The sequence below is a fragment of the Phaethon aethereus genome (genome assembly GCF_964289735.1).
Source record: "Phaethon aethereus genome assembly, chromosome: 6".
In the NCBI taxonomy this organism is placed as follows: Eukaryota; Metazoa; Chordata; class Aves; order Phaethontiformes; family Phaethontidae; genus Phaethon; species Phaethon aethereus.
In genome coordinates, this window is record NC_138580.1 from 6,098,084 (window position 1) to 6,115,554 (window position 17,471).

General features: G+C 35.4%; 1 protein-coding gene across 1 annotated transcript in view; it reads left to right on the forward strand.

Annotated features, from left to right (window-relative positions):
* Positions 1 to 17,471, forward strand: part of LRP1B (LDL receptor related protein 1B) — a gene marked incomplete at its 3' end in the record, with an annotated part of 741,532 nt that overhangs the window by 473,506 nt on the left and 250,555 nt on the right. The window contains exons 19-23 of the mRNA XM_082001234.1: positions 2,516 to 2,596; positions 3,896 to 4,063; positions 5,575 to 5,757; positions 13,041 to 13,241; positions 15,633 to 15,878. Of these exons, the coding sequence (XP_081857360.1) occupies positions 2,516 to 2,596; positions 3,896 to 4,063; positions 5,575 to 5,757; positions 13,041 to 13,241; positions 15,633 to 15,878 (879 nt within the window). The remainder of the gene's footprint in view (positions 1 to 2,515; positions 2,597 to 3,895; positions 4,064 to 5,574; positions 5,758 to 13,040; positions 13,242 to 15,632; positions 15,879 to 17,471) is intronic.

Sequence of the window (17,471 nt, forward strand, 5' to 3'; positions counted from 1 at the left end):
TTGGTGGATATCTGGGGTGAGCAGGGTGGGAAAGATGATGTCAGTATCATAGTGTTTACACTTTTTCTTAAGATACAACCAGATTTACTAAGAAGCATGACATTTCCAAAGACAATATCAAAAGAGATCCTCATTTTTCTACTGTTTTCTACTGCTTTCCTGAAGGAAACAAGACGTGGTTATTTTTGTGTCCATCTGTTTCTGTTCATTTTCGTACCATTTGCAGTTGGTAACAGAAGGGTTATAGTATCGAAGAACTGGAGTTTTTACAAGACTGCTGGGTAGCAGAGAGAAATGTGATTGATGTCTACATTGTGGAGAAACTTCACTGTGTTCTCAAGAGGCACCTTTCTTGCTTTCTCAGTCTGCAGAGCAATCGGCACAGGGATGGCTGTGAATCAGCTACAGAATGGGCATCTCTGCTGCAAAACAGGGAAAGGAAAGGGGTACTGGGGAGACCATAGGGACAATGAGGGGGACTGTCCTCTAGGATGTGAGAGGGAGCTGTGGATGATGGTGGAGGCTGGGGCTCTGAGAAGCAAACAGTAGAGATAGTGAAAAACATCCTTACAAAGACTGTGGTGGGCTGACAATCATGAGATGGAAGGTGGTAGGGGTGAGGATAATCACAATTTATTTGAATTAGCTTCTGTCTCTTTATAGAGGTCTTGGGTAGGCAGATAAACTTAAAGAAAATAATCATGAAGTCATTCATGTATGGAAAAGGGGGAAATTACATTTAATATACAAGTTAAATTTGTAGAAAATTATTGAACAGCTATAAAGCGAAATTAAAAGTTGCTTAAAACTTTGCTTGAAACATGGCTTATATAGTAGCTAAGTACCATCGTACTTGCACATCTACCTTATTTGTCTTGGAACAGTTTTTTCTTGTCACTGTAATGTTGGTTTTTATTTAAAAAAAAAAACAAAACACCTTTCTAGGAGTAATTGACAAAGTATTGTCATCAGTGTTAACTTTTCTTCGCACCCTTTTTTTTGTGTTGAAGTAGAATAATAATCACTTCAGTCTTACAATGTTTGTGGTAATTTCTAAATTTCACTATTTGATGCAGCTGGTTTGGTTTGGTGCTTCATGTGTGACTTCTTTTAAACCAAACTTTCCCTGAGCTTCTGAAAAAAAAAAAGAAACAAACTTTTGAACTACCTGTGAAACATTTGCTTCACCAAAGACTGCAAGAGACAGCAAACCCAAGTGAGAAGTTCATTGACTAAATAGTTGTTTTTCCTTAAGGAAATGTTATGTTTATTCAGCATGTTTTAAAAGTTTAGAAAAACTCTTCAGTGCAGACTAATTACATGGCCTGATTGTCAAAGTATTTTTCAAGTTTAGCTTTGTCAGCCCAGTTTTAACAACACTAGAACAACCCCATGTAGTTAGAGCAACCAAATAAGGAAAATACTTGGAGATTTGTTCTAAACAAAATTCAAGTTTTTCAACATAATTCAAAACTTGGGCAGTTTTGATGTGGCTGACAGGACTATGCACCATCTTGGACATTTCTTTCTGTTGCATATAGTATGTACTGTGAACTTTCTGCCTGAAATCCTCCAGTGAAGGACAAATTTGCCTTTAAGTAGCAGTTCAGGCAGACTGTTCATGTTGTCATCTTTGGTTTACACTAGGTATCAGTTACTGAGAGATACCTTACTCTCTTGATGGTCTGGGCAGAGCTCCTCCTCATTCCTTTTAAATCAAGTTACTTTCAGATTGTTTCCTATGAATTGCCAGCTTTTGTAAAGTAGATCTTATATTTTCCAAACTGAATGGGTACAAGTAGTATTTAACATGTTAGTGGTATGAATGCACACACCTAGCTATGTCATTGCTTTCAGAAGGAAAAGTAGTCTGAAAAAACTCAAGTTGTTTTATGCAGAAACATATTGGACAACTATAAAAGCAAATCTTTGGGTGTCTCTGAATTATATTGTTTCAGTTTTCTACTACTTTTACTGGAATTCTTGGAGGAAATTATTGTAAATTTTAATTTTGGATTTTACTATTTCCATGTACAGTAACTTTTTCTTGACTATTCTTTTGCTTAACCTTCTGATTTTATAGTCTTCCATTTCCTGTCTTTTACTGTCAGTGTTACTGCAATTTTTGTAGAACTTTTTTTATATAAACAAACATATTGAAAATATGGTTTGTATCAGTCATAAAGCTACAATTAGTCATAAATATTAGCCTGCTTAGTGGCAGACAGCCCTGGTCTAATGGGAATATAGGACCGTGTCGTGTGATACAGAATAATGCATTTCAGTGGTCCGTATTGAAGAAGGATAGGGTTTGGACTGGTATTTACAGTTAAAAGCCTTTTTATCCTCTCTTTTGGTGTCTCACCTTTTTTTCCTCTCCAGATTACGTATGTGGCAGGTGCAAATCTTTCATACTATACACCTGTGTAATTTATGCACATAGGAGGGTTGGAAGAATACTACTAAAGAGGATATACATTAAATAGTTTTTATTTTCTTTTGAACACTTTTGCAGAATTCCCAACATGTGAGCCACTAACTCAATTTATATGCAAAAATGGAAGATGCATTAGCAGCAAATGGCTATGTGATTCAGGCAAGTATCAAGTGTTCTATATCTGAAACAAATATAGTAGATTTACATAAACATTGCATTGATACTCACTCTTTTCTTCTGAGATTGATATTGCCAGCTTGGCTTGTAAGTTGTCAGAGAATATAGTTGTTTGTTTTTTTTTTTTAAAATACTGCCCTGATCTTAAAAGCAACAATATTGGCACATCATGTAAGGAATTATGCAGTGGATATGGTAATAGTTACAAGCAGCATATTCTGTAGAATGAAGTGTGATGTAAACTTTCATTATTTAAAAAAAAAGCTATGCTATCACATATGAAAATATTCTCTACTTTTAGAAAACAGTGACCAAAATATCTGGGGTTTTTGTTGTTTGTAGGCAAGTTCAATTTAACAAATAGCACCCCTCAAGATGGCAGGACAGGAAGACTTCACAGTGTAGTAATTTCTTTTGACTGAAAGAATAGATATTTAAATGACAGCTGTTTAAATTAATCTTTTTCTCAGAGCTTGTGATCTGGGAGTGATGTCATGCCAATCCTAATAACAATGGGTTGGTTCTTCATCCACCATAGCATTTCATATTACTATAATTTTATGAGACTGACAGGAATTCATAGCTGTAAATGGACAGATTCCCCAAATTATCACAATGTGCTTACTGAAATTCTGTGCAAGGAGACCCTTTAGTGTTTACCTGACATAGTTATCTTCTCCTTCCCTTGGTGATCCCACGCAAATTATGGGAATTGCCTCAGGATTGTTGTAATGACTACAACATTAGAGTAATTAGAAACTACATTCCACCCTTATTTATGTGCTGCGGTGCTTTTTCCATATTGCGCGGTTGCAAGTGCATGGAAACAACATTTGTAATACTACTGAAAAAGAATTCTGACATCAGGTTTTCATTTTGGTTTATACGATGCTCTTTGTGTCTGTACTTAGACAGTTAACATAATGAATCACTGAGAATAAGGTAAAACCACAGTGTTTGGAAGCCCGTGTAGTTAAACATGACTGAAGAAATGAAGCAAATCTACAGCTTTCTCATGCTTGCTGGTGACTGACTGAGTAACTGTGAATAGGTATAAGGGGTTAGACTATCCAAAATGACAGAGGGTTAAGTGCTGTTGGTAAATTCGAGTTAAGGAATTGCTTGCATTAGGAATAATTTTACCATATGCCCGTGGGCAGTAAACACACTATTTATTGCATGTTATTTTTCTCTTGAATATTTGGAAATATCTTTTTCTCATCACCTTTTTTATTCAGATTTTTTATGTTTTTCTAATGATTAAAAAAATAATATTTGCAGATGACGACTGTGGTGATGGAAGTGATGAAGTAGGCTGTATTCACTCATGTTCTGCTGATCAGTTCAGATGTTATAATGGTAGATGTATCCCAAGTCATTGGGCGTGTGATGGTGACAATGACTGTGGAGATTTCAGTGATGAAAGCAAAACAAACTGCAGCAAGGAAGGTTAGCAATTTTTTTCTTTCCATATTTTAATACTTATAAACACAGAGTATACCTTATTATAAATACAGAGGACCTGTCTTCAGTCAATGGAAAAGAGAAAATGCTTTTAACCTTGGTAAAGTTTGGAATGGAAAAAATGTCAAGTGTAATACAATAATACAGAAGTATATCATAGAAGAAGAATGCATTTGAAAACAAAATGGGTATTATACTGAGATAAACTTTGTAGTTTACTGAATTATGCTAAACGTGATGTTTGTCCTTTTACAGAGATGCATGCTGCCTAGATAAAGAAGAGACAGTAAACAGCATTCCTTAACTTGCCATTTATAATTTCAGGGGTTTTTGTGCAGTAACACTCATTTTTGTGTGAATCCAGGATTTTAGGTTGTTTTTTTTAATAGTGCTGCTGAAGCATAAAAATATTTTAAGAAACTACAGTCCCATTTAAATGCCATACACTGTATTTATTTGGTTGGGGACAGAAGTGGAGGAAGCTTGTAGCAAAGGATAAAGAATAGTCAGATAAGAATGGAATATTTTTCTCTCATATTTTCCTCATAGTGATCTGTGTAAATCTACTGTGTCCTGCTTTGCTACATGATGTACACTTATCCAGCAACTTGTCTTTGCTGTTCTGCAAGAATACAGTTTATTTAGGAAAAAAAAAACCACAAGGCAATTTTTAATAAAATAAACCGTATCTTTATAGATAGTGCTAATAAGAATTTGTTCAAATAGTGCTTCTTGGTACAAACAGGAATGTGTAAGTTTAACATTATTTTGAAGTACATGTTATTTTTGTTAGTAAGTTATGAAATACAGACGTTACTCATAATGGTAATAGTTTGGGAAAAAGAGGACAAGAATGAAATTGAAAAGGACATAATCTAGAAAATACATAGGGAATTAAGTCTGTGATGAATAATTAAAATCACGTAGTTATTGTGTTTTGAAACATTCAAGACTAATTCCATAGCTGTGCTGAACTGAAGTTCATTGCTGTGGAATTCAGAAAGGCTACAACTAGTCTGCCAGTGCTGTAATAGCACAAGACAGGAAGGTGTCGGGGTCAGAACTCTTGTGTCAGAGCAGAGGTGTGACTATTCATGTTTTGTGAACTAGGAAATGGCCCTTGTTGGAAGAAGAGAATGAAGAAGGAGGAGGGAATGTAGCTTGAGGGTGAGAGACAGGGCTTACGAAGCACCAGGAAAACTTCATCAGCCTTGGCCCTCCTTACATCTCCAAATTCATTCTTGTCTGACAGCTGTGCAAAAAAAAAGTAAAATTGGTGTTTACCTTGAGCCTCTGGTGGAGGGGGAAGGTAAGGGAGTGAGCAGGGTAAGAAAGACCTTGTCTGAAGCTTGTTTTGGAGTGATGAGTTAGAAAGGAATAGTGAGGTTTGAGTGTTATACATGGGGACTCTGGTTTTGGCTTTAGTTAGGAAGGGCAATTGGCATGGAAAAAACTCATGTGAGCAAGTTCTTCAATGTAATTCTTATTTTTCTAAGAAACTCCCTCTCCTGGAAGATGCAACGGGAAGGAATTTCAGTGCAGTCCTGATGGGAACTGTGTTCCTGAGTTGTGGCGCTGTGATGGAGAAAAGGACTGTGAAGATGGCAGCGATGAAAAAGGGTGTAATGGAACTATACGACTGTGTGATGAAAAAACGAAGTTCTCCTGCAAGAGTACAGGTATATGCTTGCAGATACGTTTTGCTCTCATTTACTCGGTGTTTGTGTGATTTGGTCACGTATCTACCATGTGAATGCTGCTTTTAATGTTTGATACTGATGAGGTGATGTTACTTACTGTACTCATACCAGGAAAATAATATTAATATTCTTCCCCTAACCTGTTTTCTGATTTACAATATCAAATGGATGGGTTTTTAGATTACTTAAAGCTGAATCTGTTTGGTATGATAGTACATCAAACCAAATACTTAAATGTCGCATTTAATAGTACTTCAAAGTCCAGGTATTTTCTTCTTTTTTTCCATCTTTGGCCCTAGAAGTAAGTTGATTGAAATGGTATAAAGTAATTAGCTAGAAGACTTCAAAGAATTTGAACTACATCACTGGAAATTCAAACAGCAATATTGGAAGAAAAAATACATTCTTTGAGAAGGTTTGAAATCAAATTTTGCTAAGTATACTTCATTAAAAGACATGAAAAGAATGTGACAATCTTAACATTGGATTATTTTGCAAAATAATGCTTAGACAGAACATTTTCTTAAGGGACAGTCCAGTTAAGGGGGAAATTAATATATGTCAGTGTTATATTAATCTTTTTACAATTTCTTTCAAAGCTTAATGAAATATTTGGGATAAAATAACTTAGAGGCAAAATTTAATTCAGGATATAGTAAGTAGTAATATTGCTGCCATTAGACACCTATAATTATTACAGGAAAGGAGGATCCATTCTAATGCCTGTGTTATAGCTAAGCATGATAAACGTGCAGTCTAGTTATGTGAGCTCTGTCCAAAAGTACTTGTGAACATGTATGGATACAGTAAGATAGCTTATTCAAATCTACAGTGTGAGCAGAGTTCATTTTTAATACATGAACTACTTCAGTATGTCTTAGAAATACTTGGAGGCTTGCTGCTACTTGGATTTTATAGAAATCATAATGTCTGGATAAATAAACATGGAATACTGAATTTAATCTAAACAAAACATTTCTTCTTGTTTTCCTACAGTTTCCATAAAGATGTATAGAACAAGTAGCTGTTAAATAAAATAGCTTCAATCGGTAAAAAGGGATTATTTACTTTTAAAAAGAATGGTCTGTTTACTGAAAGAGACTGCTAGAAACCCTGACACAGGAAATACACTTCTTCCTGATACAGTCTTTTTCCTAGTGCTTAAATAGGAAAAAAGGTCTCAAACTATGTTGCTTCATTCTACACTTACCTATGTTTACAGTTGTGCACAAGGAAGGCAAAATCTCAGTCATTTTACTGGATGAAGGATGAAATGTGACTTCTCTAGCTGTCACATATAAATACAGAAAAAAAAATATTTTAATCAAACGTGATAAATTCAAGGGTACATAGCTTTGATTTAGAGGAAAATGCAGTCATGCTTATTGGTTGTGTGGAAACGTCACTTTAGGAATCACTTATGACAGTTTCATTCATAATTTTTTCTTTCACTATTTTCCTTCCATCAGTCCTGGAAGGAGCAAAACTGCTGTTCTGGAGCAGACATGTTGGTAATGCATTGGAACAGAAAACAGCAAAAGCAAATTTTTGTTTAGCTGCTTTTCAGTTTAGTTCCATATAGTGGGACGAATGACTAATAATGGTTTATGAGAAATAGTTTCTGTCATGATCCACTCAGGTTTCAGAGTAAACGTAATTTTCTCTGGGAATTATTCTAAAGAAATAATACTGTCTGGCTTCCACATTTATGAGAATTGCTCAGATGAGGAGAAATTGGCTAATTCTGCCCTTATAGATTGCTAGGTGGTATCATCTGATTTCCTGATACAGAATATGATGGATCTGGGTAGGAGCGTGTGTATTAGGGGAGATGAAACAGCCAATACATTTTGAGGGAAATGACAGTTGATAAGAACAGTAATCATGAAATGTTACTGCCCAGTTTTTTGATTACTTCTTATTTGTTTGATGGCTGTAAATAGTAACTGCAGGGTCTTTCATTACTGTGTTTTTCATTGGCTCTGGTTAATCTGTCACAATGCCAGAGGCATGTGTGTCATGTTACAATTACGGCATTTGTCAGCCTTCAGCCAAACATGATTCTTCCACTTAAAGCAGTTATTTGATCTCAAGAATTCACCATATCCAGCCCCGTTTCTGATATGCATTTGAGAATATGCAATAGAGGGCATTCTATAACTTATATAGATGGACTTTTAGTAATTCACCTCTAATAGTTGAACGTGTTTTCCTAATAAGTCATCTGAATTCTTGCTGGAAGCTTCATTTATTGTCTTCATCTTTTCACCAGGATAAAAATCTTTTGAATATTGAAAGACTTTTGTCATATGTCCACATTAACCAATTTTTTTTTTGCTGAATAAACAAATACTTCTTTTTTTTTTCCCCCTCTTGAATGCCTTCTATTTTTATTTTGGATTTTTAAACCTTTAGTATTTTCGTTGGTCTCACTGGAACTGTCTGACCTGTGTGGTTCTTGAGCTGCAGTATCCAAAGTCAGACAAAATGCTGTGGGACCCTTGAGTTAAGAGGTTTCAGAATGACATTTCTGATTTTTTTCAAGAACATCACACGGTTCTTCGTGGTGATGCATGATAAATTTTATACTAAAGTTTGTGAAACAATAGGATATGAGATGCAGTAACTACATGATTGAGATTGACTACTGTTGGATTTTCACCAGGATTTTTATCCTGGTGAAAAGATGAAGACAATCAACTAGGCTTCCAGCAAAGATCCTGCTTCTAGCCAGTTATTTTCTGTTTTTAAATTAGACTAGACTAAATTAGATTAGACTAAGATCCAGCTTTTTATTTTAAATTCTGGTTCTGTCCTCCAAAAATTATTACAGACATGTACTTGGACTCAGTTTTATGTACTACAAAAATCTCTCATTTTTATTCCATCTTCAGACTTTACAGTTAGTAGTACTGGACCAAGAGCAGAATCTGTGCAATCTCACTTTAAAAGTTATCTAATTCCTCTAATGATCATAATCAAGTACTTTCATGAAGACAAATGCAGAAGAGCCATGAATACCTCAGTTTAGTAAGCAGTAGATCTGAACTGTATTGTGTATTTGTCATACTTACTGCTTTTTATGTTTCTTTCAAGAAGCAGTTAATTTTGTGTCTTATGATTTTTAATGCTACCCTGTGGGCTATTGTTTTGTACTTCTTTTTTCTTACATGTTAATAATAAACTAGAGAGAAAAGAAGGCTGAGGGAAGAAGTAGGATTTCTTTGGAATGGAATATAAGGAATGTACATAGAGAGGAAAAAGTCAAGGGTTGATCATCGCAGTGATACTGGAAGAGGAGGGCAGCAGCAATAGTACTGTCGGGATGGAGAGTGTAAGTCAAATACAAATATGTGACAAGTAGAGAAAAACAGAAGTTGATACTGAGGAAGGCTGGGAAGGAAGGGTTTTTAAGAAAGATGATGATGAGGAGGAAATTGCCTTACAGGAAATTGCCTTCTCTGCCATACGGATTATATGTGGGCTGATAAGGAGGAAAGGGTTACTGTGGAGATATGGCATGAGAGGAGTTTTGGAAGAGAAGAAGATTTAGTAAGAACATAAGAATGGGAAGCATGGAGAAGTTCAAAGGGTGGGTGGAAAGTATTTACAACTACCTGAAAGGGGGTTGTGGTAAGGTGGGTGTTGGTCTCTTCTCCCAAGTAACTAGTGATAGGATGAGAGGAAATGGCCTCAAGTTGTGCCAGGGGAGGTTTAGATTGGATATTAGGAAAAATTTCTTCACCGAGAGAGTGGTCAAGCATTGGCACAGGCTGCCCAGGGAGGTGGTGGAGTCACCATCTCTGGAAGTGTTCAGAAAATATGTAGACTTGGCACTTCGGACATGGTTTAGTGGGGGTGGTGGTGTTGGGTTGACAGTTGGACTTTATGGTCTTAAAGGTCTTTTCCAACCTTAATGATTCTGTCATATTGGTCAAAAGGTGGGTTTACTAGTGTTGCTTTCACTTGTTCCCTGCCTGCTTAGTCTCCTCTCTCACTTCTAGATCTTTAGAGCTGCATATCTTGTACAACTATGTCAATAACCTTTTTGAACATAATGATGGTTCAGAATGATGAAATTTCTGACTGGAGGGATGGACATTAAAAAACTAAATAAAAAGAAACTACTACAGCAAGTAAACGAGAAAATTATATACATTGTTCCAGTACCATGTTTATCTTCAGTTCATGTTACCATTGTTTTCTCTGGTAACAGCTGTTATCTTTAGGCCCTGACTTTTTTTTCTGTTGGTCTCATCCAGGAGACATTTATAAACACCTGCTTTCTGCTAAAAGCTCTTAAAAACCAGAAATGACCATGGTCTTGAAACAAGGTAGTTCAGTCTAAGTCTCAACTTTGTTCTACAAGACAAGCAAGATCATTGACCATCACAACATTTTATTAAATATGTCAGATTAAAACGTTCTTTCATTTTTGATAGGAGTGAGACTGAGCCTATGCTATAGGTTAGGAACTTATTCTATAGGTTAGGAAACTGAATGCAATTAATGCTCTACCAAAGTAGTTTTCCTACAGTTGAATATATAATCAAAAAAACTTCCTGGGCAAGCATCCAAAGAAAGACTGAACATTATATGAGAAGTTAATTCTGTTGTGCTTTCTAGTATTTGTAGAAAATTAAAAACATAGTTGTTACTTCAGAACTTCTGATTCACTACTTTAAATGTATTTCCTCTGTATTACACAAGAACTATGGAAAAGAATAGATATATCCGTTGAGGCAATTAATTTGTGATGGAATCTTACTAAAAAGTTTCTGGAAAGCAAAAAAGTGAATTTCAGTAAGGGGCAATAAAGCAAAAATACTTCAGTGAATTTTAAGTAATTATTTCAAGACAGTCATAATATTTCATTAAGTCCATCTCTTTAGAATTTTGGCAAAGATTAATTCCTTGTAGGCATATTCTACTTAAGAACATGTCAGAACTGTCGTAGTGGAAGATGAATCTTTTATTATAAAATATATCTTCATTAAGGTAAGAGAAAGGCAGGAAAGCTGATTTTCCGTAAACATTTGTGCGTATAAAAAATTAAAAAACAGATTAGGAACTCTGCTGGAAGCAATGTCAATTTATTCTGGCAACTGGTTAGTTTGCTTGACATTGGTGTTTTTCATTAGCTTTCATTCTACTGCTGTGTTATGTTAATATATAAAATCAATGGTCATTTCAAGATAATAATGAATATGGACACTTTTTTGAAACCATGGTGATTGCATGTAAAGATAACCTGCACACATATCACGCATAAAACTTTGTTTTCTTGCATCTGTGCAATTCTGTCTTTTCAGTGTTGGATATTTGGGACTTTGACCATTATAGAAAATGGTGAAAGCGTTTCTTTCTAACTGACGCCACTCCCTGTTTAAGTTTTCCAGGTGATTTTGCACTGGTAAAAATATATTCTGTTGTTTGTAAACCACACTCACTGTAGTATGATCCTGAAGTTTCACTTCTTGATTTTTTTTTTTTCACCAGAAGTGAAAGAGGTCACACATTTGCCTTGTGAGATGCTGCAGAAATGTATTTTTTTCATTCCTCTTTTTTCACTGTATTTTATCCCATTGTCATTCTGTGAGGATGACAGCACTCTTCCCATTAAAATAAGACTAAAATATCAAACAAAAAGTATTAATGCTAATCTTAAGCCAGTATTTCCCTTAAAGGAATTTGAAATCTGCTAATGTGTTATGGCAGACAGTAGAGTTACAGCTAGGGACAGTTGCTACATTGTGTGGACAGGTGTACAGAATCTATTTTGAGGTGGTTTTATATTGAACCATGTCATGGATGATAACAGGGTGAAAGACAGCCTGTAGACTGTAGAAGCCAGAATTTGGTACTGACACCTATCCAAGGAGATTAGAGTTTTACAATAGTTGTTTATTTCAAACACTCACTTGCTTCCCCCAGAAAGTCATCAAATTTCCTATTGGGAAGAATGATGCTAAACTGGGAAGGTTGCTCAAAAAGTCACGTCAGTGCATGCTGTGCAAGAGTTTGCAGTTACCGGTGTCACGCATAACCAGACAGTCCCTGGGCATCCACTAACATTGCTGTCAATGGATTCACATATTTCCAGGTCTTCCTTCCCATTCCAGCCTGATTTTCTCCACCTAAATAGTCTGTAGGCAGAAACACAGTGCAAGATCAGCTTCCCTAACCTGTGATTCTACTTGTTAGAGTAATAGAATAGAATCATAGAATCATTTAGATTGGAAAAGACCTTTAAGATCATCAAGACCAACAGTAAAGCTGACACTGCCAAGTCCACCAGTAAACCATGTCCCTAAGTGCCACATCTGCAGTTCTTTCAAATACGTCCAGGGATGGTGATTCATCAGAGATGTTTTTCTCTTTATTAGTTGGAGAATAAAGTACATGCCACTTCTGTTCAGTCCAGGTGTTATCAAAATTTACCGCTAGCTCCTAGCAAGTCACAAGTTTATACTTGAGAGTTGAAGAATAGTTTGGGACAGGAGCACACGCACCCCTGTAACTGGCAGCATTAACAATCTCTGTTACCTTTCACCTATTAATCTCTGGCTTGAGTGATTCTACTACCTGTAAGTTTGGGGTTTTTTTAATGATCATAACCCCTTTCTCAATCAAGAGACTGTCTTATATCTTTAAACATTGATGGTCAGCACAAAAGTGGAATTTTTTTTTTCCCTTTTGAGGAGTAAAGGAAAAGCTCTGAGGCATCATTTAATAAAACTGGAATCATGTAAGAAATTTCATCTGCTGTAGTTACTTTGTCTAAAAGCTGATCATTTATCTGACATAATCTGGGACTGTATTGTGTATACTTCCTAGAAAAACTTTTGTTTCTCAAACCCATGGTAATAGAAAGTCATTGAAACATTGCTCCTATGGAAGCCTGTTGGAGTAGAATACAAAGAGAGAGATGAAGAAAACCAGAAATTAAAAAAAATTAAAATACTTTAGTATAATGTGGTATATTTAAAAGATTAGGAGGATGTGTCGTGCCTGTATGCAGTTCTGTTCAGCATAGAAATAATTAGGATTGATGGTGTTTGGAAAATTACACTGTCAACACTGATGTGGGTGATGCTTCAGAGTATAAGTACAAGTTCGTTTCTTTCTGCTCATCTAAGAGGAAAGTATTACTAATAGAAAACCACCAAAAAAAAAAAAAAATCTGTGTAATGTTACTGAAGGTTTTTTCTAAAGTTTTCTTCCAGTCTGATTTCCTGTGTTTATTGTCTCTTTTCTCCAAGGGAGATGCATTAGCAAAGCGTGGCTATGTGATGGCGATATTGATTGTGAGGATCAGTCTGATGAGGATAATTGCGAGGGCTATATGTGTGGACCACCAAAATACCCTTGTGTTAATGATACCTCCATCTGCCTACAGCCTGAGAAGCTCTGCAATGGAAGAAGAGATTGTCCTGATGGATCTGATGAAGGCGATCTTTGTGGTACTTTTTAGACAAATTTTCCTGATTATTCTTGATATTGTCTGTCACAATACTTACTGTTGAAAAAACAGTTCTCACAGTAATCTTACTAAAATTTTATCACAGTAGCCTGTGTGAGGATTTTTAATTCAAATGACAGTGGTTTTGTGCTTGAAGTAATAGTTTTCTTTGAATAAGGGACAACATAGCTCCATAGGCAAGTCTTTCATTTCCTAACCCCTTAAAATACTCCTGAAGGTAAACAACTTAAAAGGATCTGGCATATATGAAAGGATTTAAGCTAATTTGCAGTTCTCTCAAACTGCAGAAGCTTGAGTTGATAAATCCTGTCACTAGCTGTGTAGGAGTTTCTGAAGAAATACAGTGGGATGACTTGGAGGAGCTAACATGTCTCCCTGATGGTGGTGTTGAAAGGATTTCACGGCATGTCAGACAGTGTAGGTTATCTGAGCAAAATTGTATTCAGTAAAGAAAGTACAAAAACAATTTTATGAGAGAAGTATAACAGATAACCTAACTGAATTATTATAAAATATATGCAAAGATAAAATGAATAGACATTAAAAGATTCTACAGCAGTAGTATTGTACTGTAATGATGGTTTAGAGATAAGTGAAACATGGTTTGTAGGAAAAACGTAGGTAATTTTATAGTACTTTTTAATTATATCAACAATTTGCCTCTTCCCCACTGACCTTGCTCTGCATAAAATGTTTTATAATCTCCAGCATTCTGTTACAAAGCATTTGGAGATGTTTACAAGCATTTTCACCCTCTAGGATCTATCTTTACTAGGAGACCCTGCACTGGGCAGTGCTGAGTCACCTGAATTGCTTAGCACAGGACGCAGGGTTCACTGGCTGGGCAAGAGCTGCTGCAGGACATGGCACAGAGATCTTTACACTGTCCTGCTCTGTTGGTCTGCAGACTGTACTGTAGGAGGGTATCTTAAATTCAGCGTTCCTCATTCAGCGTATGTTAAGATTATGTTGTAGACCTAAATCCTTTGAAAGCTACATATGAAATCCCATGATATCTAGATTGCAGGTGAAAGAAGTTATAGCGTAAGGTCAATTATATTATTTCTTTGCTATTTCTGTGTTTGGACAATTACCTTCCTATTAGTAGTAGTCCAACATGACACCTGTATCCTCTTGGATACTGTGTAGGGCCAAGCTTGTATTTAACGGTTGTTATAACTTTTAGATGGTGTGTTATTAGTCAACAAGTATTTCAGCAGTTGTTAATTATTTTGTTTTAAAACATAACTAAGCATAAACAGAATGTCAAATATGGGATGTTGGGCAACACATTTGGATGTTAGACACATTAAGTAGTGTGATCCTTTTTTGTCATGATAAAAAAATCCACACAAAAAACCAAACTTGAAATCTGAATGAGGGACTGTTAGAAGAGGGGTGTGTTTTTTTGGTTTTGGTTTGTTTTTTTATAAGTGGGAAGGAAATAATTCTTCTGTAGAAAACTGTTGTTTTATACAGCTTATCACAAGTGAGCAAGGCTTTCAGAGACTAGTTAGAATCAAACAAAAAAACTAAAAGGCACAAATAGAAGTGAAGCCTAGTTTCCAGTGTAACAATGGACCAGTTTGTCCCTCCCATTGATTCCCTGGATATGAGTAGTACTATGAGGTAAGGAGTACTTCTATGCTTTTTTGCTCCAGAGGTCACAGAATTTCTCACAGACACAATTATCATGCTTTTAATTGAGATGCTTTAAAGGTTTCACAAATCACCTTCAATCCATTTAGCAGAGCTTGGCAAATCATCAGTTACCTGCAGAATATAAAGTGAGAGCACTGACACAGAGAATGCAGAAGTAGTATTCTCTAGCAGCTGTTATTGAAAAAGAAGGAGAAAGAAATCCTGATTTTTTAAATCTTATTTGTATGTTTCTTTGACAAGTTGCTTGGGATATAGATACATAGGACTAAGAGTTGGAGCCTTCTCCCCGCAAGGTCAATTGTCTGGAGGCAAGGGAAGTATATGGGAAAGTATGCTTATTTCGCTGTTCATCAACTTTTGGTCACCGTTGAAGGTGGTTGACCTATAACAGTCTTTGGACTGACTCTGTATGGACACTCTTTAATTCTTAAGTGAATGAAATAATATGCATGAAGGTCTGTAAAAATGTATATACATTGTACATCTGCTATTCTAAAATCCTGGAAGATTGCCCTAAAGCTTCCATACTTAGAAATCAGCTAATTTTAAAAATAAATATAGAAAGCTGTTTAACAAATTTAAGATTTCGTTTGTGCTTCTTAGGGGCTTTTATATGTTTTAGTTGACCTGGTGACTTTAAGAATATACAATATAACTGACAACTCTGTGGCCCTTAATGTTGTGGTGGTTTTTTTCCATGTTATTTCAGATGAATGTTCACTTAACAATGGTGGATGTAGCCATCAATGTTCTGTGGTTCCTGGAGGAAGAATTATATGCTCCTGCCCTGCAGGGTTCAGCCTTAGTACAGACAAGAAAACTTGTGAGATTATGGATTACTGTACCAAGCACCTTAAGTGTGGTCAAGTATGTGAACAGCATAAAAATACTGTCAAGTGCTCATGTTACGAAGGCTGGAAGCTCAGTAAGGATGGAGAAAATTGCGTTAGTACTGGTAAGTTGAAATTCAGTGTGTTTTCAATATTCCAAATGTTAATAGCTCTTACATCCATTTAGTGAGAGGTTATTTCCTTTTTTTAAATAAGAAATATAGGCTTGGATTATCCAAATGTTGGGCTGACAGCAATCTGAAGAACTCAAAGCTATTCCTTTTCATGATGTGGGATAAAGAAGTATTGCAATATTAGTTCATTTTTTTAAAACTTTCTTAGAATATTAATACCAAATAATTTCTAAGTTGTTTGAAGCTTTATACAGTTTTTCATGTATATTTAATATGCAGGGGAGATAAAGAGAGATAAATATATGTAAGTGTGTGTGTGTGTATATATATAATATGGGGAATTTACTATGTATTTTGAAGAAATGGATCAATCTGTGACATCATAATATTGATCAGTACTACTTGAGAGTTCAGAAGTGTAATTTGGAATGTGCATGAATGCTCATATGGTCAATTATTTGCTGCATATTACCGTTCACAATTTAAGCTATTTTTTCAGCTACGACATTCTGATACTTTTTGTTAACATCAGTAAGCCCATTCAGCGCTCTAATCAAGAAGAAAACGAACATAAGCCAAAATGGGGTTTGGCTATTTTTTTCACTATTGATATGTACCGAAGCATGATCTAGAAACTATGTTAGGGGTGTCTTTTTCAAGTGCAGTGTGAATATGTGTGTGAAATACAAACATGTATGTGCAATATAAACTGTCATCATACATTACTGCCCATGAAGGAACTTAAAAATAGCATTGATTTTGCTGTCCAGATTTTCAAAATTTCAGTTTAGGATTCTTTGACATTTTTATTCTTTATTATCTTTATTCTTTGATAGTGTCTTAGCAGTTCTGAGTAGAAACATCTCCCAAACTGTCTATCGTTTATTTGGGTTATTATTTCATAATTCAATAGATATCATGCTTAAGATATTCATGATTTATTTGAGATACTCAGCATTTCCTCAGGTGAATCACATGACAAAATTCTGAATTGGTAAGCTAGAAATAAAAGACCAAGTTTCATATTGCTAGTCACCTGAAATAATTTAGTAGCTAGCAGGCAGCTTAATGGTTCATATTTCAGAGAAGGCAAATTCTAATCCTTCTGCTTTGACAATATTTGAGCTAAATTACAAAACATTTTAGAACTTTGTTGCAGTAGTAATGAAGCCTATAATTTACTTATGGCCAAAATATCTATTGCATGTAGTAAAAATAATGTTTCTCTTTGCCAAAACAATGGATAATTAAAATTCAGGCTTACGTCATGGATGTTCTCTCAAATTATACGTCTTGCCTTTGAGCTGCTTGTTTAATCCGTTAAGAATTTCATTCATCATGCTGGAATAACTGTTGCTATAATTTCCAGAACGATCTCCAAATTGAGTCTTTGTCTCCATAATTGTTACTATCATCTGTAAATAGTTACTACTACAGTATGAGATTGGGAACGTATGTCGTTCAGACATTACTGAGCTATGCTGATAGTAGACTCTTAAATCATGCTTCACAGGCATATTACTGTGGTTCTGTATATCTGAAATTTATTTTATTGCTGTTAAATTTATTATTTTATGACACTGC